General features: G+C 37.8%; 1 protein-coding gene across 1 annotated transcript in view; it reads right to left on the bottom strand.

Annotated features, from left to right (window-relative positions):
- The window catches only part of ZFPM2 (zinc finger protein, FOG family member 2), a 500701-nt gene that overhangs the window by 162702 nt on the left and 310114 nt on the right, over positions 1-27885 (bottom strand). Inside the window, exon 5 of the mRNA XM_049773857.1 lies at positions 17237-17348. Coding sequence (XP_049629814.1) covers positions 17237-17348 — 112 coding nt within the window. The remainder of the gene's footprint in view (positions 1-17236; positions 17349-27885) is intronic.

A 27885-nucleotide genomic window follows, 5' to 3' on the forward strand; every position in this document is an offset into this window, starting at 1 on the left:
CTTGGGGAGGCTTTTCTGAGTCATTCCTACAAGCTCAATCACAAAAGGCAGCAGTGATATAGATAGATGTAAGGATAGCAGACAGAGGAAATAGGATATACAAAGACAGACATCAGTGAGCAAGGAAGAGCTAAGCAATTTTAAAGTACTTAGTATAACGTAGTATAGGATATCCAAACTGGGCCACTGTGAAAAGATGTCAGAGGAGTGAGATAGTTAAAAATATAAACAAGATGGACCTGGAAAGATATTGAAAAAAGCTAGGGCACTTGACTTGCACGTGGGCAAACCAGGTTCAATCCATGACATCCCATATGATCCCCTGAGCTATTGCTAGGAGTAATTCCGAAGTGCAAATGAAGAGGGAGAGGGAGAGAAAAGGGGAGGGAGAGAGGGAGTTGAGGGGGAGTAAGAGGGGGAAAAAAGGAAAGTGGGAAGGAGAGAGGGAGGGGAGGAGTGGGAAAGAAGAAAGAGGGAGAGGGAGAGGGGGAGAGGGGAGGAGAAGGGAAAGAGGGGAGGAGGAAGTCGTAGGAGGAAGAAGGAGGAGGAGAAGAGGAAGAAGAAGGAGGAGGAGGAGGAGAAGGAAGAGAAGGAGGAGAAGGAGGAGAAGGAGAAAGAGAAGAAGGACGATGAGAAGAAGAAGAAGGAGGAGGAGGAGAAGGAGAAGAAAGAGGAGAGAAGGAGGAGGAGGGGTGGAGGAGGAGGAAGAAGAAGAACAACAACACAACAATGACATTAAGTGGAGAAGGAGCAGCAGAAGAAGAGGAAGAAGAAGGAGGAGGAGGAGGAGGAAGAAGAAGAAGAAGAAGAAGAAGAACAACAACAACAACAACAACAACACAACAATGGCATTAAGGGGCTGGGTAGTGCTCTGGCTGGAAGTTAGTCACTAGGTGTAGATAGGGGAAAAATGTTCAGGTCAAGGGAGATGAAATGTAATCCATGAGGGACCTTGATAGAGTTATTTTAATGGCAGCATTTCACAGGAGTGAAACTATTGGGAGGTTGGAAGGCAACAAATTTAAATGCAGAAGTTTTTATAGACACTTCCAATAAAAAGAAAGCCAATAGGGCCTCCTGTTTCATATTGTGAAACAATTGCATTTCTTTATTTCTATACCCTTTACATTCATGATAGTAAAAATAAAATGATCATTAAAGTGAAGAGGCAGGGGAGATTAGGTAACAGAAGCTAGAAAACTGCAATATTAAGTTTAAATATTGATGGAGTCTTAGATAACATAACAGAGCCCAGAGAGATAAAATCTTAGACCTTCACAAGCAGCAACTGAACAATGAGAAGACAGTGGATTTAGTCCACAGAATTTTGGGAAAAAAAAAAAAAAAAGAATGTTAAATTGCTCAGTGTGCTGAAAATCTTAGTGAGCCAGAAGCTAAAATTTGCACTGACCCCCCGTGTGAGAAATTGTTTCAGATATGTAGCTATGTTCCTTAGAGTTAGGTGACATTCCTAGGCCACTCTGTTAAAAAATGGAAGTTGAGTCTTAAAAAGATGGACCAGGGGCCCGGAGAGATAGTACAGCTGTGTTTGCCTTGCAAGCAGCCAATCCAGGACCTAAGGTGGTTGGTTCAAATCCCAATGTCCCATATGGTCCCCCGTGCCTGCCAGGAGCTATTTCTGAGCAGACAGCCAGGAGTAATCCCTGAGCATCACCGGGTGTGGCCCAAAAACAAAACAAAACAAAACAAAACAAAAAAAAAGATGGACCAGAGAATTTTTCTATATGAAGATAGAGGCTCTATAAGAATGCTGCTAAAGTATCACCTAAGTGAGAAGATTAAAGCACTACTTACATTTTCTATTTTAAGGAAAGATACCAACTGGTCTTCTCTCAGGTTATCGGATTGCTGGCTACAAGACCGATACATAAACCTCAGAGATAAAACTGTTATTTTCTAAAGAATGAAACCAGGGGCCTAAGCGCTTGGGCAAGACACTTGCCTTGCATTCATCTGACCCAGGAATTGCCCTGACACCCATTTTGGTCCCTCAAGACCTCCAGGAGTGATCCCTTAGCACAGAGCCAGGAGGAATCCCTGAGTACAATCAGGTTTGGTGTGGACCCCAAACCAAAATAGTAACTGCAGCAATGATAATGGAACCAGGCTAAGATAAAGCTACATGTACTGTCACTGGAACACCTCAGTTCCATACAAAACCCATCATTTGAGAAGCACCGCCTACTACTTTGGCTCTTCCTTTGGCCTTTAATGTCTCTCTAGCTATTTGAGAAGAACTCTAAGATCAATCATGGCGACTAAAGAAGCAAAGAAAATTAACAAACAATGAACAGGACACACATATTCTGAATTCCTATTAATTCCTATTATCAAAGACAAAAGAAAAGTGTTTACCCCATGCAAAAAGAAAACTTAAATATTAGTAATAGGAACAAGAAAAAACACTAATCATAAATAATAGTTAAAATTCCAGAGCGCAGTTAAAGTTTGAAATTTGAGGTTATCTCAAAAAAGGTGAATAAGGTCAGCAATAGTGAGAGACACTAGTAAATGCATATTGGATATTTACTTTCTATAACAAAGGAAAAAGCAGTGACCCATTAAATAATTAATGAGTAGTCCAATAAATTTAAGTAAACTGCTTAAATAACAGACCAAATTTCAGTCCTTGAAGAATTATCATTTTAGAAGGCAGAGCATGACACTGTTAAAGTCTTGGAATAAATACTAAGATATCAAGTAGGGAGATAAATGCAAAAGAAGTTATCTACTTTTGGGCCCCAAATTCACAAATTGAAGTTCTCACAGCCAGTGTGATGGAAGAAGTGATGATCGCCAGGGTGGAGCATAACTGGGTTTAGGAGCCTCATCCGAAGAGCCAGGGGAGAGCACTCCATCTCATTATCTCTCTACCAGGTGATGAACCAGCAGAGATCGCCACTTGTACACCAACTTTCCTTTAGAACTGTGAAACTTCAAACATCTATTATTTAGGCTACCTAAACAATGGTGTTTTGTTATCTGTCTAAGCTCACTGAAGCACGGGAGAGAAAAATTAAAGAAGGGAGACAGATAAAAAAAAAAAAGAGTAAGTAGATCACAGAAGCTTTATTGCAGAGTTTTCTGAATAAAGCAAATGGTGGCATCACCTATTATGAGGCTAGAGAGAACAAGGACCTCAGATAGAGGCAAAGTTTCAAGTTTTCCCAGAAAAATCCCAGATGCTCTCTTTTACTGGAACAGAGTAAGTGGAGAGAGATAGCCAATGAGCCAGAGATATTGACATCCAGAGCAAGTGGATTTGCTAGGTCAAGATCTGGGCATTTCAGGCTTTCAGGCATTTGGCTTTTTTTTTTTTTTTTTCTTCTTCTTAGAAACAGTCAAATAGTCAATGTTTAGCTTTGACAGACTAGACGGTTGCAACCACAATTATGCATGTTATGGTGGACAAACCAAATAAACAATGAGTACAACTGAGTTCCAATACACTTTCATTTTATTCCTTTTAAGATAGTGACTAAATTTCCATCCTTGTAATCATATTAATAGTGAAGATATTCATTTGCAGTTAGTTTTGTTTTTCAATTTCATGTTTTTCTGTGAAATAAAGGATCTACCGTATTTGCCAGTGTATAAGACGACCCCCTAATTTTGCAGTTAAAACATAGGTTTAGGCCAATATTCGCTGTATCAGAACGTTCCTGTGCTGCATGTGCTGCATGTGTTCCTGTGCTTATGTACCACAGTGAGCCAATCACAACAAGCAAAGGTCCAAAGGTTATACTGTCATAGACTTCCTCTCTGACTCTGGCCAATCTGAGCAGACTTTTTACAGTATAGATACGGGTCCAGAACATTGTCCAATTTGCATGCATAAAAAGCCTGCTTGGATTGGCTGAGTTCGAGAGGCGGTCTGAGCAGCCTTGCAGTGATTGGTGCAGGATCGAGTTGGAAAATTAAGCTTTGTGGCAATATTCAGACAATTTTTGTAAGCGGCATATTGAAACATTTTTCGGGATATACTTAGCGTATAAGACGACCCCCAATTTTCAGTTGACTTTTTTTGTTTCAAAAGTCGTCTTATACGCCGGAAAATACGCCGATAATAGGGAATGTTAGGAACTACAGAGACAAAAGCTGGAAATAGTCCTCTACCATATGGATTAGGAAAATGAATTTTTGGTCAGGCTATGCACATCGAAGAGTCATATACCTCTTTGTGTTCTAGACTGGTTGGCATTAATTTTCTCTTATTTCTTTCTGTTGTGGGTAGTTGTAGTTCTTCTTTTTGTATTTCAATACATGTTTCTATTAAACTATGGTGAAGAAGTGCTATTCTGAGCATTTTTCATAAATTATGCTGGTATTTCCACTGCTTGGCTCTAGCCAGGGGAATGTAAACAGTTGGAATGACCAGAATAAGGATATCACCAAGATAATAAGGATATGAACACATTGTATAAGAGAGAAAGGGACTGGAGGGCTTTGGGAATAATGGAGTCCAAGTCAGCTAACCTGGAAGGAAGACCAAGGGCTCGTGAACAGAAAAATATGATGATGGGAGAGGGGGCCACGGGTTCACTTAGAGTTGAAAAATTGTTGAAGTCAGGTGGATTAATTGTGGATTAAGGTGGAAGATTTGCCACTATCTTCTAGAAGGGTGTAGTCGCCAATGGTATTTCCTTGACAGATAAAGTCTTGGTTTTATTAATAGATGGACCCGAGCTTAACCTTTGACACGATAATCTGAGTAAATTCCCAACGTGATCATGTTTGCTCAGAACTCTCAGTAGCTCTCCACTGCCCCCATGATAAGGTCTCCAGAATGAGCATTCAACAGAAGCTACAGTATGGCCCCCCAAAATTGCTGGAGTTTCTCACTGGGCATATTTATAAATTGCTGTTCTGACTACAGTATGTGCTGTCCCTCTCTGAGACAAGCACACGCTGCAGCCTGCAAGATTCTAGGCACAAAGAAACACACTCCCCCAAAAGTCTTTCTTTATTCTATTTCTCAAAATTCTATTTAAACTTTTATTATCCATCCCAAATTCCACAGTCTCTGGAAAATTTGCCTGGACCACGAAAAACTTAACTCAGTATTCTAGTATTTTTCACCCAAGTGGCTCTGTGGATTAAGCCCCTTAAGCTAGGGAATGTTTCCTATATCTCTGTATCCCCTGGGATACACTAAGTCTTAATTACATTTTTGTTTGTTTGTTTTGGGGTCACATTCAGTGATACTCAGGGGTTATTCCTGGCTTTGCCCTCAGAAATCGCTCCTAGTTTGGGGGACCATATGGAATGCCTGGGATCGAACCCAGGTCCATCCTGGGTCAGCTGTATGTAAGGCAAACGTCCTATCAATGCGCTTTCGTTCCAGCCCCATTCTTTTATTTCATTTAAAAATTGTTTTATAATATACCGTGTTAGAATATTCATAGGGACATTCAAGTAACTATATCACTGAGAAATAATTCAAATTCTCTGTATGAAGGACAACTAGTGGGCAAGGTAAAGATTTCTTTGTTCTCTCTGTTAGGGTTGCGTGAAATGAACAAGAGTACAGTGAAGACAAAGAATCATTTTCATTTGCAAATATTTTCCCATTTATAGAAAGGAAATAATCAAAGTGAAGAAAATTGCGCAAAAAGAATAGAAATGAAAAATCATTTCAAATCTTGCCGCATTTAGAGAAACACTTTTGTAATTTTAAGGATTTTCCTTCTAGAATGTTTTACTTCAAAATAGAATTACAATCAACCAGCACAAGCTCTCCTCTTCTGCATTGTCACATAGAATTATAATAATTTCTTCAAACTACTACAGTGTATTTTAAAAACGATTCACAGTATGTTACTTTAAAAATAAAATTCTGCCCTAAAGAGTTGTCCCTCTTTTTTGTTGACAAGTATACTTTATGAGGGTAGGTTTTGAGATAAGCATCTCTTTGCATGCCAATCTCTGGATGATAGTTAATTGCCTCTCAAAAGACCCCACTCTTCATTTCTTATTTTTATATTTATAAAATATAAAATATATTCTTACTTCTTACCATTTTCCAGCATCAAAACTGAGTTTTTTTACTCATAAGAGAGGAAAGCTTTGGTCCAACCTGGATCCAGGGAATTTATTTTTCCCTCCACATACACTCACACACCTAATGCTTGAGGAAATTAATAGTATTATCATCTAGGATTGTTTGCCAACATTTCATTAAGAAATGTCATAGCCATGTTGATAGGGAAATGATTTTTATATCTAAATCACATTAAGTAATAATCAATGTGACTAAAACCAAACAGAAACGAAAAGACCCCAGATAATCAGGAACTTAAAGTCAAACCAGAAGATACATAACAAGAAGTAAAAATCAACAGGCCCCAACATTTGCTGAAGTTGGCTACTTGCAATTTGCAAGCAACAGCTCGATTGTAAATAACAGTCACTAGAAGGGGCATTTGTCTTGACCTGAAGTCGCCACAGAAAATGATCTTTCGAATCAAAAATGTGGGTTTCTGAAGCAGCCATTTTTGCAATTATTGACTCTAAGAGCAGGCATAAGAAATTTCTCCTTACTGAATACCTCCCTCATACCCAGAAAAAGCCTCAGATGTTCAGGGAACAAGTTTGGGTTTTCAGCATTGCGTTATCCTGTGGTGCTCTGCAATCAATTACTGTTATGCCACCATCATTAATAATTTTCTTAATGAAAATGATTCTGTTGATCTCCGTTGTATTTTAATTATCAGAGTTAAGCATAATTACACTGCAGCTCTGAGCTGGCATGTGGACTCCTTTAGGGCGCAATTTTGTTTTAACACACTGATAATGTAATTTTACATTGTGTCAGTTTGTTTGGTTATTATCCAGTTGTACAATTCCACTGTATTCCTGATAACAGATAATAACCTTAGTACCTCCTATATCCTGAAGTCATTTAAAAAGCAATATTGGAATTCTGCAACTAGCTAACTTAATCGCCTTATGATTTTATAATTCCCACTGCTAAATATTTGTTTCAGGCACCCACCCTCTTTTAAGGATACTGTAAAAGTATACATTTCTTCTAAGAATTATACAATGGTTAAAGACTTACAATATGAACACATATATAAGTAGTAACATTAATTTCTATCAGGTGTTAAGATCTGCACGAGGCCACAGTACCTTGTAGACTCTTCGGTTAGAAAAGGTTGTTATTGTTTTAAAATTCTAGTAATATGTAATGGGTCTTCTGTTGTATGGTAGAAAATGATTCCACCATTAGATCTGGTGAATTTTTTAAGATTCCTTACAATAAAAGCTATGTGTTTTGAGAAGTTGGCTGATTGAGTATGTGTGCAAGAAGTTACTTATCCAATTTTGGTCATTCTTTCATCAGTGTCCAGTTTAGGCTTATGAAGCGAGCAGAATATCAACAAGGACTCAAAAACTGAATTGCACGACTAAATTTGTACTTAGCAGTGAAATCAGAACATTTGAAGATGGGCATGGAATGATTTTGAGACTGGCTTTCATTTGCTTAACTGGGGTCATCTGACCCCCTGAAATATCTCAGAATATTTCAAGGGTTCTCAGGGGGAAAATATCATATAAATGGAGGGGGGAGGGTCGCAGCACAAGATTAAGGGGACAACTAGTGTGTGTGCTTGTGTCGTAGGGTGTTCACTAAAAGGAAGCAGTCAGAAGGCAACAGTTGGAAAAAGCTTGAGAAATAATTTACTACATAACTCAGTTGCAGTGGATGTAGAAGTGATAGAGAAATAAGATTCTGCTCTCACTTCTTTTGATTCATAGATATTTAATTTGGGGGAGGGGGGATAAGTTGGTTGGGTCCTGGAAATGTTCTTCTTGGTATTGGCGAGCACACCAAAGCTGGCAACATGCAAGGCCCTGTTTTTGTTTTTGTTTGGTTTTGGGGCCACACGTGGCAACTCTCAGGGGTTACTCCTGGCTCTGCATTTGGAAATAGATCCTGGCTGGCTCTCGGACCACATGAGATACGAGGGATTGAACCTGGGTCTGCCGTGTGCAAAGCAAACATCCTATCTGCCGTGCTATGGTTCCGGCCCTTATTTAATTCTTGAATATTTTCTTCTGAAAGTCACCAGAAGAATTAAAAAATAAAAAGTTTTCCTGATAGACATCTATGCAGTTTTGTGAAGAAGAAAATCTGCAATCTTTGGTTAGTAGTGGTCTCTTCAAAACTCAACTGCTTCTCTAGTTGGGAATTAGGAATTGGACATGAATGTACTTAGTTCTTTTGAAATACTTTTCTAAAACTGAAGTTTATTCATTAGTTAAATGACATACTTGCCTTATCACAAGTCTGTACAAATGGTAAATAAGAAAATGTATTTAATATGGCATAGGAGAAATGCTTAAAATACTATAAATAGTAAATATATTTACAGTATTATTTTCATGATCATTAAAATCATCCTATATGACTTTCCTTAATATTAAACTAACAGGGGCCGGAGCAGCGGTGCAAAGCAGTAAGGCGTTTGCCTTGCTGGCACTAGCCTAGGACAGACTGTGGTTCGATCCCCTGGCTTCCCATATGGCCCCCAAGCCAGAAGCGATTTCTGAGCACATAGCCTGGAGTAACCCCTGAGCGTCACTGGGTGTGGCCTACCCCCTCCCCATCTCAAAAAAAAAGCAAGGAAAAAAAAACTATCAAACATAGGGGACCAAAGTAGGTTGGATATTTGCCTTATAGAATTATGACCAGGACTTGCTCCCTGGCATTCCATATGATCCAACCTGGTTTTGAGTGCTGCTATCTAATATGATATCCTAAGCACTAGCAGGAGTTATCCCAGAGCACAGGATGTGGCACAAAAAAAAACAACAACAAACAAAATTATCAGTTATAGAAAACAGAATCCAACAATATCCTCCAGAAATAGCTTCTGTCTATTTCTATTTTACAGTTCCTTATAAAAAAGTTGTGAGTTTAACAGAACCAAATGGGACCAAAGGTCTTCTTGACTATGATATTGATCAGATTTCTGTAGGTAAATCCAACAGGGGATTTGTTAATGAACTTTTAAAAAATAATACAATTTAAAAGAGATCTCCTAGTTCTGAAGTAGCCCAAAGGCATAAAGATCTCATCCCTTTAAGTTGTGATTACTGAATACTTCGGAAAGGAGAAAACAAGGCACCACCCAGATGTAGAAATTCAAGACCCAGCCAAACCAGGGTGGATCCTCAGAAAAAAAGAGAAACTACAGAAGAATCTGAGATAATAAAAAGTGCAAGGAATAGTGCAAGGGAAGAGATGTGCAAGGCCTTCTTGACAATGCCCAGATTGACATTTTGCATCCAGACAGTTTAAGGACAATTTGCAAGAATTGTTTTAAAACTCTGCCCTCAAGTCAGGGCTTACTTTTCAAATCTCTATTCTCCTTTGAACACACATCTCACTTGCTCATCTGTCTTTTTCCTATTTCTCTTTTTTTGTTTCGTTTTGTTTTGTTTTTGGGTCACACCCAGTGACACTCAGGAGTTACTCCTGGCTATGTGCTCAAAAATAGTTCCTGGCTTGGGGGACCATATGGGACACCTGGGGATCGAACCTTGGTCTGTTAAACACCTTACTGTTTGCGCCAACACTCCAGCCCCGCATCTGTTTTTTTTTTTTGTTTGTTTGCTGTATCCATGGTCTCTTTGAACATATATTTTCTGTTTCTCTCCTCTCACATCTTTTTAATCAAGTTTGATTCAATCAAAGCTCCCTTGTTTCACTATTTACCTCTTCCTGAAATTGTTTTCTGTAAGGATAATATATGGACTCAAAAACGTCAGTATTGAACTTAGGACAGAGAGTCACTGCCTGTGCTGGTCCAAGCCAGGCATTTCTCCCAGTACTGGTAGCTAAGGTGAATCCAACAGAGAGGGGGAAGCACTCGGTCTGCCGGCTTTTTCCTACTTTATTGAGCCACTAGCAACATCTGGTCATGTTTGTGCAGACATTTGCTTGATAAAAAGTAGGAGGACTGGTTTGATTTTTTCTAAATTTGTAAAATAACCATCAGGAAAAATTGGATTGAGTCTAAGAGAGTCCATGATATAAAATTTACAGTAACACAGGCAGGGGTATGTGTGATTGTTTTTTCACAAAAATTCAAGACAGCGTCTACTCTGAATCAGCACTCCATAAACAAAGAACAAATTCCATTTTGAATAGCTTGGAATGAATAGAGGGAATGAGTTCCTGTGGAAGACGCTAGAGATTTCCTCCTAAAAATTCCAAGGAGTCCTTTTTACATTTGGGAAAAGCCTTCACATAGTGTGAACACATGTGGACACAGAAGTAGAGAGAGAAGGAAAGAAGCTGACTGCCAATATTCAACAGGTAATCATCAGTGGTTTTAGTGGGTACATCATGCTCATCTGACCCTCCAGCACCTCCCTTTGACTCCCATAGGGAGCTTTTTAGCCTCTTTCCACTACAGATAAGTAAATTAGAGTTATCTGGAGTCTGTTGAGAATAATGGTCAAACCAGATGACCCAACAAGTCTGGTACATCAATGTCTGGATGAGCTAATTGCTTTCTGCAATGACAGGGGGTAGTTGAGGCAGAAAAAAAGGACATCAGATTACAGCATTAATGCCAAAGACTAAACTTTTCCTTTGATAAAACAAGATGATGGCTGTCTGTCAAATAGCATTATGTGTTAGATGACAAATCTATAATAAATTTTTGATGGATAGCCTGGGAAAGAAAACTTGATATTATGCTGAGTTTTCAAATCAGCCTACGTCTGATAATAGTTGAAGAAAAATACTTCTTAAATAGTAAGAGCAATATAATAAGTGGCTGTTTTCTACACCTAAGAACATATTATTCAATTTTTTTTTACAAAAATGCCATAATTAAGACCCTTAAAAAATGTTAAATAGTGGCTGGAGAAATAGCACAAAGGGTAAGCTTGCATGCAGCTGATTTGGGCTCTTTCCTTGATGTCCTATATGTTCAAGAGACCCCCTAAGCACAGACACAGAGTAAGCCCAGAGTAAGATCATGGTGGGTATGACCCCAACACAATACTAAGTGGTAAGTGGCATCAAGAAATCATTTTTTCGTGTGTGTGTGTGTGTGTGTGTGTGTGTGTGTGTGTGTGTGTGTGTGTTTGTTTGGGCCATACCATGTGGGACTCAGGAGTCTGTGCTCAGAAATCACTCCTGGCAGGTTCAGGGGACCATATAAAATGTTAGGGATTGAATCAGAGTTGGTCCTGGGTAGGTCATTTGCAAGAAAAACTCCCTATCCACTATAATATCTCTCCAGCCCCTCAAAAGAACATTTTGATTTGTGCTGTTAAGAATAGGAAAATCGGGGCCAGAGAGATAGCATGGAGGTAAGGCGTTTGCCTTTCATGCAGGAGGTCATCGGTTCGAATCCCGGCGCCCCATATGGTCCCCTGTGCCTGCCAGGAGCAATTTCTGAGCCTGGAGCCAGGAATAACCCCTGAGCACTGCCAGGTGTGACCCCCCAAAAAAAAAAAAAAAAAAAAGAATAGGAAAATCATGTGGCTTCCTTTGGGAAACTATTCCTTCCCTCCTCAGCAGCTCAAGTAGGGTTACTTCTACTATTTGGCCCTGTAGAGGGCTACAATCCACCAAGAAGAGTCATAATGGTGAACTGGCAGGAATTAGTATGTAAGGTGTCCCAATCAAAATTCAGAAAGCCTTTAGCTAAAATTGCAGTGCTAATACATAAAATACATTATTTCAATGACTTGAGAACAGTTAAAGAAAAAAATTCTAAAAATAAAAAGAAAGAAAGAAAAAGAGTGTGAAGAGGTGGGCAGAGAGAGAGGCAGAGAAAAAGCTATGCAGAGAGTGATTGGGGACAATGAAAAGTTAGGCGATGAGATTAAGCTGTTTCTAAACTCCAGAATTTCACTAAATTCTAATTTACATGAGATGAATCCCCTTAAACTGATGATATTCTAAGATTTCATAAATACGTTTTACACAATTCAATTTAATTTAGATACCTATTGCTTGCTAGCAAGAGAACTTCAAAGAATATATAACAAACTCTTGACGATTTAAAATGCTTTACATATTTTATTTGTTTATTTGTTTGTGTCTTGTAATCATATTCCACTGTGCTCACACTTCTGCATTTAGGAATTATTCCTAATGGTGCTTGGGAATCATTTGAATGCTGGGATTAAACCCAGGTTGGCTGTGTGCAAGTCATATGCCTGCCCACTGTACTATTGTCACAGCCCAAGACATGTGCTATTTAATGTCTTGAAGTTCTCTACTTTCAAATCACTTTCACTTTGAAGAAGCTTTCTTTATCCTGAAGCAGCCTGTAAGGACTGGAAGCTTTGGAGCCCACAGGCCTTGAGTAGAATTACTTCCTGGGGTCATGTTTTCCATGATTCAAATATATATATATTTTTTTTTACAATCCCAGAATATTTTTTTTCTTTTTTCTTTTTGGGCTACATCCTGTGACGCTCAGGGGTTACTCCTGGCTATGCACTCAAATCTCTCCTGGCGAGGGGACCATATGGGATGCCAGAGATCAAACTAAGGTCCATCCTAGATCAGCCATGTGCAAGGCAAATGCCCTACCACTGTGCTATTGCTCCGGCCCCAATCCCAGAATATTTTTCACAGAACTGGAAGACATACTCTGTGTAAGTAATCTCTTCTCACTGTAGGCAATATGTACATTGGAATTCAAGCTCCTTCCTGAGTAGCAGAGTGGAGAGTCAATTATAGCTTTCTGCACAGTGTCTGACAAGTAACATTGAATCCAATAGAAATTCACTTGAAAAGACATATATATATATAATATGTGTATATACATATATAATACATATGTGTGCTCATCCATGGAGATATGCACATATAGCACATGGTCAAAAGGAAATCCATAACAAGAAATATTTTGTTGTGGTCTTTTCTTTAATGTCACGGTTGTGTAGAAAGCATGTTGGAAAAGGCCACTCTATCATAACATATCCTCTATGATTTCTAGGTGTAGAAGATCAGAATATTTTTAGAGGACTTACTACTCGTGGAATAGTGCCACAGTCACCTGTGCTAGAGAGGTGGGTTCAAATTTTCCACTGGATTTGGAATTCTCAAAACCTGGTTTCAAATTTGTTTACACTGGCAATGCTTTATGACCAGAAAAAAAGCAGAGTATCTCTCAGTCAATGTCAAGTTCATAAAATGAGAAAAAACACTTATCTTCCCCTTCACTTGAACACTAAATAAAAAGAGAACATATTCTCATTTGCATAATCCAGACACTAAATTAGACAGATGTGTCAGCCACTTACTAGCTATGTGACCAGGACACATTCTCTCTTAATTTTGTTTTGCAAAGTGAGATAGCATATTGCTTACCTCTTAAGAGGTGTTAAATGTGTAATAATTTATAACTATTCAGTAGATAATGCCTGTCCCAGGGATCTGTTTTGTTATTTTTATTTGGGGAACACACCTAGCTGTACTCAGATCTTACTTCTGTTGCTATGCTCAGAGATCACCACTGGTGAGCACAGAGGACCATAGGACCGTAAACATGCATGCAAGGCAATGCAAGGCATGCGGATTGAAATCGGGTCAATCTCATGTAAGGTAAGTGCCATACCAGCTATTCTATCTCTATCTTAGGTGCTATTAACCCAGCTATTTGAACCACCTTACATTTCAAATCAGTTGAACAATGACAAATACATTGTTAAAAAATTGCTAAATAACAGATATTCTTTAAGTTCATCATTATACTATGTAAAGTAGCATTTACAGTTTCTGGCAACCATTCCTCCAGTTTCTGGTTGTTGTCCATTCTGGTGCTTTGTTGTATAAATGCTAGTAAAAAGAAAAGGGTTGATTAAGATAGAAAAATGCCTTAAAAAACATATCATTGGTGGAGAGAGGTTGATACTGGTGGTAGGAATGGCCCTGATTCACTGTATATCTACAATTCAATTATGAAAGACTTTGTAGATCACAATGGTTTCAATAAAATAAAATAAAAAATGACATTGCTTTCAGAAAATACGGAGTAGACTAAAAAGATAGGTAATGATGATTGCCTTTCACTTACTCTTTTTTGGGTGATGGGGGGTCACACCAGGCAGCCCTCACGGGTTATTCCTGGCTCTATGCTCAGAAATCTTTCCTGACAGGCTCAGTAGACCATATGGGATGCCAGGATTTGAACCACCGTCCTTCTGCATGCAAGGCAAATGTCCTACCTCCATGCTATCTCTCCAGCCCCTACTTTCTCTCTTCTTAAGCATAGAAACAGATGATTGTAAAACAAAGTGATAAGGAGAAATCACATACAATACTTGTATGGTAGGACCAAGGAAAGTGTGTTCAGGTGTTTTTTATTAAATGATGGCATTTATTAGCAGTGTACAGAGCTTCCACATAGTTGGACTCAACTTTACAAGTCAGCACACTAATAAACATCCATAAATTACTCCTATAAATGAATTCAAATTGTTTATTGCCAGAAGGTCTTAAGGTATAGCCTGTGACAACACAAAGACATACAGTTAAGTACTCCGTTAAATATGCCATTACAATTGTGCTTTTGTTTTCTTTTGGTTTTTGGGCCACACCTGGTGACACTCAGGAGTTACTCCTGGCTATGCACTCAGAAATCGCTCCTGGCTTAGGGGACCAGATGGGACATCATGGATCAAACCCAGGTCTGCCCTGGATCAGCCTGTGCTAGACAAACGCCCTACTTCTGTGCTATCACTCCAGCCCCACAATTGTGCTTTTGTAAATAGTTTTTCTTTTTTTCTTTTTTGATGGATGGGTGGTGGTGGTGCTTGGGGACTACACCTTGCAATGCTCAGAGATATGGCATAAGGGAAAACCATGTATGTGGTACTGGGTTTACATCCATACCCCATTCTTCCTGTATAACCTTACCTGATGGTAAGACCAGCCCATTTCTGGGAGGGGTCTTTGATAGGTAACAAAAGGATTTCCTCAGGGGAGGAAGGGGGTTGGTGGGAGGTTCAGCAAGAGAAATAAAGGAGAAGCAGGATGGAAGGAGAAGAGACAGGTTGTATGCAGGGCTGACTACGGTGCCAGTGTAAAATGTTTGAGTATAGGAGCCACACATGGTGGTTAGGGCCCTGAATAGAGCATCATGTCTTCTGTAACCTGACTGCTGTGGTTAATTTCCTCACCGCTATCCTGAACCCTCAATTTCAGGCATGTGGCCCGGGCCAGCAGAGAAAGGCCTTACCCTCCATCCATTTCACCATCATCCAGCCCCATCCAACACTCAACAATTAATATGTTAAACTACACTGGATACTGAATATATGTTTCCCACATGCAGAGCCTTAATCATTAAAGGGAATTGATTTAACTCTGCATTCCTACTTTTCTTTTAAAACAGTAACAATTATTTCTTCTAAAAGAATATTTGATTTTGGGGGCCGGAGAGATAACATGGAGGTAATGCATTTGCCTTGCATACAGAAGGTCGGTGGTTCGAATCCTGGCACCCCATATGGTCCTCCGAGCCTGCCAGGAAAGATTTCTGAGCATAGAGCCAGGAATAACCCCTGAGCATTGCCGGGTGTGACCCCCCAGCAAAAAAAAAGAATATTTGATTTTGGGTTGGAGATAGAGTCCATCAAATAGGCCCTTAGTTTCATGCAGGTTACCTGGCTTTAACTCCTCCTGCCACATTTGTCTCCTAAGTCCAGCTCAGGGAATTATTTTGAGCACAAAGCCAGGAGTAAGTCCTGAATACAGGTGGGTGTAGTCAACCCCCCAAATTACCTTAATTTTAATGTAATATGTTTGAATTACAAAAGAATGTACTTATTATTTTCCCCTTCATTTAATATTACCAGCATGGATAGTAGTTTCAGAAGTACTGAAACATGTTCCCAATAATAGCTTTTTTTATTCCAAAGCATCTTTTGTAGCTCTTGAATTTGTATGTGTGTTTTGGTGAACTGGCTCGCTACACTATTTCTTCTCTCTTCGACAGATCATATTGTCATATGTGGGAACATATCACTTTTTGTTAAACTAAGAACTCCCACCAACATATCACAGGTATTTGGGGTCAGGAAATGAATGGACTTGGGGTTAGCAATTAGAGAAGGAAAAGGAATTGAATCAGATCCTGGTGAGCAGATTGTTATGTAGCTTGCAAATTCCCTCTTGCTGGTGTTTCAACTTTCAAAGGCTTCTGGTAGTTTTAAGGCAATCCTCTTATAAGTGTACAAATTGTAATGATTACAGGAACACATTATAATTGTTTCTAGCGAGTTTTGAAGAGTCTTTGATGTCATGATTAGTGTTTTCTATATTAATATATTGATGGGGTGCTTATTTGCTTGTTCCCTTCTATCCTTTTATGGCTTCTAGGTTCAATGTGCAGAGACATCTTTGATCTCCAAGGTCCATTTGGTTAAAGAAGAAAACTAAGAGAAATTAAACATGAGAAGCACAGGGTTTTTGCAATATTTACGAAGATGTGAGATTAGGGATTTACTGTCAAAGTACTGAGCTAAGACTCCTAACAGGACCACAGAGACATTCCCAACCACCATGCACAAGAGAGGCCTATGTTTCGAAGCCAGTCCCAGGTTGTGCCCTCATGGAGCTGCGCGGCTCCTTTGAAGGCTGGGCATAGCTCTATGATGCAGCCTAGGTTGGTATCACACTGAGCAAATCAAAGGCAAAGTCTTACTAAGGCATCGGTTTCCTCTTTCTCATTTGCCCCCCACTCTTATATAATCACCAGAGAACCTTCTAGCCAGTAATGGTTTCATTTTCACCTTTCCTGGCTGTATGTGAGGATTCATGAAACTGAAAGTGAAGCTAACAGCATCTTAACACAGACTGCTACATTTCAAAAAGCCATTCGCTTTTTGATTGATAATGCCTAAGACAGAAATTTGGGATTTCATCAAACCCAGCTGTCAATAAAACTGACAGCGTGAAAGGTAACTGTCAAAACTCTCAAAATATAGGATTAGGACAATGTGTACAGCATCGAGTAATTAATGAGGTAATACGTCTTTTATTGCCATACCAGGGGCGGGGGGGTGGTTACCCCACAACTCTGTGCTTGTTGGAGCAAATACGCAAAGATCAGAAGGAGGAAGAGAGGGGATCAGTTTTCCTGTCCTGTTCCCATTTCAATGTCTTGGTACGATTTGGCCATGATCAGGTTTCAATACTTCCAAAGAGAGAGGGAAAGAAGCTTGCATTTACCTTTGCTGTACACAATGCAGTTGTTTTTGTTGTCCTCCACTCCTTGCCAAGTCACATCCAGTAGCCACTTGGGACCAGCAGTGAGCACCATTGGGACCTGAGTCTTTGTCTTCTGTAGAAAGAATGATAACAAACAGATGCCGTTGGCCTTCACTGATTAAAAACTTGAATAATAACCCTACTACTCATTTTATTTTTACAAACAACTAAATCTCCCAAACCATAATCCAAGCCCTATTCCCCCGTCTCATGATATCTTTTCCAGGAGACAGAAGCTATAAGCTTTTTTGCTTTTTTTTTTTTTTGCTGCTTCCACTAATCTGAATGGTAGAATTATTATCAAGTATATTTTTTCCTAAATGATACTGGATCAGATCTCCAAGATTAGGCAGATCTCTTGCGGCTCGGTATTAGAAAGAGAATGCAGATGACTTTCATTGCAAAGAGCAGAGTGTTTAGAAGTGAACTTTAGACACATTGTACTTGACTATCACCAGGATCTCACTATTTCCTGAAACAGACAGGAAAGAATGTAAAGAATCAGGATCCATTTCAAAGCTCCATCCTGAGCAACATTTATGTGAGAGTAGGAATTTAATCGGAATGAATAATGAGATCCACCCAACCCCCTTTGCAAAGTGGGGCTGTGTAGTCTGGCTGTAACTGAAATAATAATAATAATGCTAATGATTCGGCATACCTTGTCTTCAGAAAGGCTGTACAAGAGGCCTCATGAATCAATGCAAATTCCAACCAACCAAAGCATGTCATCCCTACTTCTGAGAAGCACAGAAGCAGGAAGATGGGTACCTGTGTGCTAGTATTTTTCAGTTTACATATATATACATAAATATATGTGCATATATGTATATATAAAGCTCAAAAAGCTCATAATTTTAGATAGCATGACACCTAAAATATTTCTCTTTCATTTGGTCCACAATTTTACCTAGCAGGAAATATAAACTGGAGGGAAACAGGTAAGCATCAGCTAGACTGTTGTTTCCTGAAAAGTTCTGAGGAGGGGACATTCAGACTTGAATCATTTACCAGCTATGTCCAATTTATCAAATATTTGGCCACAACACAGAATATAATAATAGAGTCTCCAAGTAATTTTTCAGCTGAATGTTCAACTAGAACTGATCCTGTCAAAAAGATGTGAGCGCATTCTGGAACTTTCCCACCTGTTACATAGATCATGAATTCCCCAAATTGCCATGAGTGAGGATTACCCTTGTGGATTCCAGGTCTTCTGTCATTTCAGATCTCAGGAATCTGGGAAACCATTTAAACTGCCAGACAACAATGACAAGAATCCTACACAGACCTTTGGCTAACTGCAAAGCCTTAATTAAGAACTTAGCATAAAAGAAGGGTCAGAGAGAATATGCCATGTAAATCACTGGCCTTGCATGCTGCTGACCCCAGTGAGCTTGATCTCTGGCAACAAAATTGGCCCCACAAGCACTAACAGAGTGATTTTTTTTAGCAAAAAGTGAGAAGTAAACTCTGAGCACTATTAGCAGTTATCCCAGAATATGTAGTATCCCTGAATATGTCAGAATATGTAGTAAGACTTGATCACAAGTGGGTTTGGTGCAAAAACTAAAATAAAAAACCAGAAACAAAAAAAAACTATGCATAAATAAATATTAGCCTATTTTTTTTGTTTTGTTTTTATTTGGGACCACATCTATTGGTGCTTTGGGGCTATTCCTAGCTCAGTGCTCTTGGGTCACTACTAACAGTGCTCAAGTAACCATAGAATTCTGGGAATCAAATCTGAGCCCATCTTCTGTATGTAAACCAAGCTTGTTGAATGAACTCATTGTCCCAGCTATATATTGAAGTAATATACGCAGCATTTTAAGTGGCAAAACATAGCATTAGATATAGTAGTGAAATGGAAATATAAGCTATGATGAAGTTAAAAATGAAGTCTGGAAAAAAAGTACTTCTGGTATTAAAATAGAAGAGATAACAAGGAATACAAACATACAAATATTTCATGCTAATACTTTGATTTGTTAAAAATAATTTTGACTAGATATTGTGTAAATATGCAACAATAGTTATGTGAATATCTTACAGAAAACTTTTATGTTATTTTAATAATCTAGGTATCAAGCCACCCCTATGGCGATCCATCTGAGTGGCCATTCTTATTTCTTTTTACTGTCAGAATAAAACCTGAGGCCAAGAAAGCTTTTTGAATCTGAAATGATAGCGACCCATAGACAATTTAATATTGTCTTAATGATGCACATTTCATTCTGTATACCAAGGAAATAATGTAAAAATGTCTTTCATATTTCCCCAGAAATCATATTCACAGAACAGTATCTGCAGATCTTCAAATGATAAGCAGCAAACAGCGTACTTGTCTTGTACATGGCCAGCCTGGGTTCCATTCCTAGTACCCCTTATGGTTTTTTGAGCCCCACCAAGAATGATCCCTGAGCACAGAGCCAGGAATAAGCACAAACACTGAGTACTACAGGTGTGGCCCAAAAGTAGAAAAGTGGTGGAGCTAGGAGAGAAAGGCACCATTTTGATTAACCTGTACATGTTCGACTGGGTGGTTTTATTTATAACATCTGCTCTCTTGTAATTTTAACTAGCAGATTTCACTCACAGCCCCCTGTTCCCATTCTATTATATCCTCTTATTTCATGAGACAGACATCTGTCTTAAATTATTTCAATCACCATTCTAAATGCTTCATGGATTGAGTTTCTACAATTTCCAACAGAAGCTATGAAAAATGCTCATTAGCAATTTTTTTTCTTTTTTGCTCATTGGTGCTTGGGAGGGGTCTCCCACTCTCTCGGGAGACTATGGGTTCAATGTGCCAAGGATTGAACCTAGGGATTTTACCATGTAAAGGGTATACCCCAAGCCTTTGAGTTCTCTCCCTAAACTTTAAGCCATTTTCATTTTAAAGTATATCAATTTACACACCAGTACTGTTATCTTCAACTCATTTGACAAACCTCCCTAGTCATGAGTTTAGTGCTCAGAATATGAATTTGATGCTGATGAATAATACAAATACACAACTTCTAAAAGTGTAATATATCATGAAAGGTACATGGTAGGCAGTCCAAAGTCAGACATAAATTGTCTTTGGGGGGGGGGGGGTCACTACTAACAGTGCTCAAGTAACCATAGAATTCTGGGAATCAGAAATGAAAGGTAAGAGAAAAACTACTTTGTGCATGCTGGGAAGATATATAATAAAGAGTGGCATTTGAATAAGATCTTCTCTTTATTTCTTATTTTTAGACCACACCTAACTCTGCTCAGGATGTATTTCTGGCTCTGAGCCCAGAGATCACTCCTGGCAGGTAACTCTAAGCAATGCCACAGATTGATCTGAGGTAGACTGCATAAAGTAAATGTCTGACCTATTGTTGTACTATTACCAGTCCTCAGATACTATCTTAAAGGATACACAGGAAGAAATTATAATTCTTTATATTAGTAGGAGCAAGAAAGTTATGCATACATAAAATTGATTGGACTCTGGTCACATTCTCACATTTTTTGTTTGTTTTGGTGTGTGTTTTGTTGTGGTTATTGTTTTAATTTTTGGACTACCCCTTGAAATGCACTAGCTCTGAGTTCAAGGATCATTCCTGTCAAGACTCAGGGAATCATATGCAATACTAAATAAGGATATTTAATAAGGATATTAAACCTGGGTAGCAGTGAAGAAGGCAAGCATGCTACCCATTATCCTGTTTCTCCGGCCCATGAATCAGATCTTCTAAAAAAAACTGTAGAGATGTCCTTTATACCAAAAACAATAAAACAACATTTTCTGGAATGTTTGATCTAAAGATTTGTTTGATCTAATGTTTAATCTAATGATTCCATACAATCATTGATCTAATAAAAATTATTGCCATTAAGTGGAAGGAACATGAAAGCATAAATATCTGGAAGGGGAAGGCTAAAAACAATCTTGAAAGGCCTTCTTACATCATGAAAGTTGTTTGTGCCTCCAACCCCCAAACAGAAATTATTCAGAGGAGGCTTTCTTTAAGCACCAAGAATATGAGTACTACTTATGTAAAAGCCTTCACTTAGTTCTCATGTATGTATTGTAAATAATTGCATTGCAACTCAACAAAGAAAATATTTTTTTTAGGGGCCTAAGCGATGGTACAGCGGTAGGGCATTTGCCTTGCATGCACAGACTTCGGTTCAATCCCTGGCATCCCATATGGTCCCCCAAGACAGGCATGATTTCTGAGTACGTAGCCAGACTTCAAAAGTTTTCTCAGGTACTTAGACCAATACTAAATTACTCTTAGACTAAGTACTAAATTTCTCTTAGACCAATACTATAAATTACTTCCCATATGAGAAATTCTTTATTTCTCTTCCACTTTCCAATAAACTTTTCTACCTCCTAAAAATAAGTTTTATAGAATGCTAGAATATCAGCACTACAGCTACAGAATTTTAGAAAATTGGAATAAACTTACTCCCAATACCCAAATCTACTGCTATAAGATAAAATATAAGTATTTTATATATATCAGGAATATTGGGGTTATTAATACTTTATATTTTTACCAGTTTTTGATTACAAATTTAGTATTTAGAGGAGTTGATTTTGTGACACAATAAAAATATTTAACTAATAACTCTTCTTCATGACATCAGAGATTATAACTTTTGACTTTGTCAAGGATTTGTGATGTTGAGGAACACAGTTTTAGACATATTAAGCAATGGAATTGAAGAAGAAGAAAAAAAAATTCTTGGACTCCAAATCACAAGGAAAAAGGACAAATGTAGCCTCCGACCTGCGGAAAGCTATACCAAGCTGCAAAGTAAATAATACGTAGATAAAAAATCTCAAGGGAGTAGTTATTACAGTTTCTGAGGAGGTAAGTCAATTTCTTTCTGAAGAAGTCAACTTTGGTAGAGATTGGCTCCCTTCAAAGAAGATTACCAAGTGTGAGAAGGAAGGAGTTAGCCAGGATTATATGAAATCTACACTACAGCCAAATCCATGAATCGAAAATAACAATAATATCCACACTGATCATTAGGTGCACTCCCTCATGTTTCTCTCTATCATCACACTTCACACAGGCTTGAATGTTAAGTGCAGAAGCAAATTTAAAGGTCACTGAGTTTAAGTGTCTCATTTCACAAATAAAGTGAGGCCAAGATGTTTATTTGCCATCTTCCAGAGCCTACACAGTTGGTAGAACAGACTGGCAAACAAGAAGAAATATAAAAGGTACGGTAGACAGGAAAAAAAAATGTTACCTCAAAGATATTTAAGATATTTGTATACTAATCCCCTGAACTTCTGAATATATTACCCCATATAACAAAAGGGATTTAATGATATGATCAAGGTTGAAGATCAGGAAATGGTGAGAGGATCCCCAATAAACCAAATAGGCTCATTCTATATATGAGTCCTTAAAAGTAGAAGAAAAAGGAATGACAGTAGAGTGGAGAAAAGGATTCCACTGACCTGTGCTGTCCTTGAAGATGGCACAACGAGGTCAGCCACTAAGGAAGATGGTGGCGTCTCTAGCTGGCTTCAATGTTAGGAACAGGAAGCAAGAAACTGGGGCTTCAGTTTTTCAATTTCAAGGAAATGACTTTGACTTTTCAAATGATGCTAATGAGTGGAAAGTGGATTCTCCCCTACAGCTCCTAGAAAGGGTTGCCCCCTGCTAACACTTTGATTTTAGGCTGATGAGATCCATAAAGAACTTCTTGAGTTGCCAAATAGTAATTTAATAAATTGCATAGCTTTAAGCTGAAAAATCTGTGGTCATTTGTTTTGTCAGAGCAAGAAACAAAAAACTAATACAAAAAGTACTCAGGGATACTGACTTGGGTTTATGTTTTTGTTTTTGATTTGAAATCCCTCACTGCCCTTATCTAATTACTCAACAGTATGGAGCAATGCTTACCTGATTTAGAATAATCACATCTATAATGTCATTCCATAATCACTATTCTTGCCACAAAAGACGAGAAGATACATAGCAGTGACTTCAATAATTTCTGCTTTATAACTTGTCGTTTTAAACTTATTATGATTTACCAGTGATTTTTACAGTTGAGGTGAAGCATAAAAACAGCATTACTATTCTACAAGCTGGAAGAACTAGGCTTAAAAGCCTGACACTTCTATTAACAATAGACTAAATTTAAATGTTTTGAATTTCAGAGCAAACACAAATGCATATATTGGATCATACTAACTGAAAGGTGGATGAATAAAGCATAGTACGTAATTCAATCAAGATGCATGCCAAACTAACTTCTAAAAATGTATAAAGAGTATTTATTGGCTTCCTACATTTTTTTTGTGTGTGAAAAAAGTTGATCTTAATCATTGGTGCAACTGATGAGTATTTTTAAAGTTTCATTTTTAATGTCCCAAGTTTAGGATGACCGTGTGATAGCATTTGATCAATGAAACTAAATAAGAAAAGGTGTATGTTACTTCACAGAAATTTTCAAAGCTAATAAACTCATATTTTATCTTTAGCACTTCATTTATAGAATCAAATATAAAGAAAGCACCAGTATGGGGAAAGAGACAAGCATTTCTATGTAAAAAGATGGTTACCTTTTCAAAGTTGTTTGCCACTAAAGCAAACCCTGTTTATTCTTGCTTCTACTAAGGTTTTCATTTTCTTTTTCTGTATTGAAATAAACCATTAAGTATTTATAGGTTCAATTTTGCACTTTTATCTATAGTTCATCAGTCTTTTTCAGTAATAAATCAATTCAATGTGCTTAACAGTAATCTTGAAATTCAGTGAAATTGGAATTCTTGAATGAGACAAAGAAATTGTAAGCATTTTTAAGATTCACATTGCTCTGATGGAAATATCTGCACTCCTGGACATTGTTTGAGCCCCGAGTTTCATGCTTAGACAACCTACAACTAGACAAACTTGACAAGGACAAAATGGGTCAAAAGTGTCATTTCTTAGGAATAATTAGAATCATCTAATGTGTATAAAAGAGGTCAAACCAGCATCCACTTCTCACTAACCTTTGGAGTTACTGAACCGACAGAGGAGGGAGCCTTCAATAAATGTTTATACTCAAGCCAAAAGGTTAATGGGGATAAAAGTTGACAGCCCAAAGGTAAAGAATAGAGGAGAATTCTAACCCAAGAAACTGGTGACATTATTAATGGGTTAGAGATTCCAAAGTTTGCTCTAACTCTGTGTTGAGGATTTCCAAAATAAGGCTTAGAAAGAACTAGACATCTTAGGAAAGCCCATGATCCTGACATTACAGGCTTTATCAAGAATTAGAAATGCCATTTGTAATAAAAAAAAAATGGCTGCACTAACTTTAGGAAAATCAACTAAATCTCAACAGAGAAGTACAAGCCAATAAGCACAAGCCAATAAGTGCTGATTAAAAAAATTGCTGGTGATTTGCTATCATGACAATATGATACTAAAAAGGCTGGATGCTATTTAGGTAATTCAGCCATTTTAATACTACATGTGCACTTTGATTCTTTTAGCTATATGAATATTTGGTAATAGGAATAACGTTTTTAATTATTATACATATTAGACTTACATAGTTGTAGCTATGAAATATGTATGTATTCCTGGCCATAAAGAATTATACATGTCTAACACTGCCAATCTTTCCCATCTCAATCATTCTCTATATCCCAATGGCAGTAAGCATCAGGGATTCTTGTCCTACCAAAAGGAAAATCTTCCACACTGACTATTTCAGTGAATGTATCCACACGAGAATTAAATTTGATTTCCATCAGTCATTAAAACACTTTCTTTTAATTGTTTAAAGGTTTTAGTTATAGTGAAATTGATATTTAAAAATTACCCTTCTTTAACAACCTATTTGATTGGGGAATAAACTTAAAATCTTGGATAGCAGAATTAGGGAGAAATAATGCCTTTTACAACTGCATTTTTAAGAATTTTGGGTATCACATAACGTCTGAATGTGACTGACTTGGGTTAGGACGATAACATTTTAATGTGGTGATTTCCACCAAAACAACAAAAAAAGATGAGTTCTTTAGTAAATATGCTTAAAATAGTTATTCCCACAGTGTATTTGAACTTAATGCTACTGATGTGGTTTTTTTTTTTCCAGAGTTTCACTTGTCTATAATTATACAGACAAGATCACTGAAAGCCATGTGTGATCTTAATTGTGGGATGATAGGAAAACACTGTCTCAAAGATACACCTGACATTCCCCATAAAATAAGGATGTGTGAGTGGTATATAATACCACTTTTCTTCCTTTCATAAATAGGATAAAATAAACATTAAACTATATAAGAATATCTCTTGGTATTTGCGCAGGTTATAGGTCAGGGTCTAGGATAGAGTTTCTAGAGGTTCCTATCCATCATTGTTGTGGTGTTCAGTCTTCTGTAACACTTGCTCCCTGTTTTCTTTCAGTCCCAAAGTCGAAGCCTAGGATATTATGGATCCAAAGGTTCTGCTCAGTCTCTGTCGTCCAAGTTGGACCTCTACAATAAGACATCTTGTTGTTGTTGTTGTTGTTGTTGTTGTTGTTTATGTGTCCTGGACTACAGCCTAAGGTAGGGTTTTCCTTATTAGTCCCAAGGTAGGCTCTGTTCAGTCACAGTTGTCAAAGTCAGTTTTCTGTTGTTGGTGCTCTTATTTTTCACCGTTCAAAGGACGATAGCTCTTCTGATTTCCATTTAGTGTTAGGTGATGTGATAGGAAAGTCTGGTCAAGTTTTCCTTTCCTCGTTGTCATATCAAAACTGGCACAAGTTGGTGCCAGAGTAGTGTTATAAATCTCCCAATAGAGCTTAGTTCCTGGTGGTATTGCCCGGAACTGTATCATTTCTAAGTTGGGGATCTGGGGTTTCGGATTGGACTAACGCTGTCCAATCTCCTGAGGACTGGTTGTATCCACATGAAACATGTTCAGGATGGGAGGCACCCCTCTGCTATAAAAAGTGAGTTCTTATCCCTAGAAGATAAGATATTGTTTCTGTGTCTATGGTTTCCCCTTTTTTTACTGTGCCCATACAAAAACGTATGGTGTAATACCAAGATCACTAGCTACAGTGGCTTGATTTTCTCACACATAACCGAGAGGAAACTTTCCTGGCATCACAAAAAAAGGACTTTGGGATGGGGTAATAAGTATATATGGAGCCAGGGGTTGATCCCATGATGGTATGCTTCAAGGATGAAGAAACCCTGAATTTCTTAGGCCACAGGAATTCCCTTTCTTCCCCAGTGCTTAATGTGCCTATGCAAAAAAAAAAAAAAAAAAAAAAAAAAGTGGGGGAACGCCAAACCCTACTACTCCAGGAACCATACTTTTTCTTGTTTTATTTTGATTTGTTAGTTTTTTACTTTACTTTCCTTCTCTTTTTTCTTCCACTTTTCTCTTTCTTTTTCACGCTTGTGGTTATTATTTAGAGATTTATTTTTATTTTTATTTGCCGGGTCCATTTGTTTCTTTTTTCTTCCATTTTTCTTTCGTTTTTTTTTTCTCTCTTTTCTTTCTTTTTTTGATAGTTGTCACCAAATATTTTTCTTCCCTTTTTCTTATCCTTTTTATTTCCAATGACGGTGGAATGGATGCTCAATCTTCAACAAGCTCTAAAGTGGAGATCAGTTGCACTAGCATACTGGGAGATAAAGGAGGGAGATATGGGATGCATACTGAGAACAGGGGCGGAGGGAGGACAGCACTGGTGGTGGGAATGCCCCTCATTCATTGTCATTATGTACCATAAATGATGCAGTGAAAGATTTGTAATGCACTTTGGTCACAATAAAAATTAAAAAAAAAGAAAAAAAAAGAATATCTCTTTATAGTGCAATTTTTCTTTTAAAGGCTTTATCTTAAAATGATGTACATATAAGTTGATATTATATAAACATAATGAAACAATTGATTTCAAGAGGTTTCCAGGGACTGGAGCGATAGCACAGTGGTTCGGCATTTGCCTTACATGTGGTCAACACTGGACGAACCCTAGTTTGATTTCTGGAATTCCTTTTATATGTCCCCTGAGCCTGCCAGGAGTGATTTCGGAGCTCAGAGCCAGGAATAATCCCTGAGTGTCATTGGGTGTGGCCCCAAAACTAAATAACTAACTAACTAAATAAATAAATAAAGGTTAAAATTATTTAAAAATAAAAAAGGTTTCCAAACTTATACGTAGTTCTAACCTATAGATATGACTCCAGAAAGAACAAAACTCAACTTAGTAGATGAGTCTCAAATTCACATTGCTTGAAAAATAATGATTGCTGTATATACTGTCAAACTCAAGTTAAAGAAATGAACAAAAATGTTTGCTTTGTTTTTGTTGATAGAATTAGCACTATATTCTTTTGTGAATAGGCCATTGATAATATATGCATATCTATCTATATCTATAGCACACTCTCTATATTCTACATTCTAAACCTTTTATTTTTCCCAAGCTGTTTTCTCTAACCACACCATTTTCTTTGATCTTCAGATACCAAACTACAGTAAATGAGATTGGCTTTCCTTGCAGCATCTCATAAAAACAGTAGCATTCTCTTAAGTAAATATAAGCCTCCTGCATTGGGTTTCATATATGCCTTGTCACACATTTAGGATTTACACTGT

This window comes from Suncus etruscus, chromosome 5 (assembly GCF_024139225.1).
Source record: "Suncus etruscus isolate mSunEtr1 chromosome 5, mSunEtr1.pri.cur, whole genome shotgun sequence".
NCBI classification, from domain to species: Eukaryota; Metazoa; Chordata; class Mammalia; order Eulipotyphla; family Soricidae; genus Suncus; species Suncus etruscus.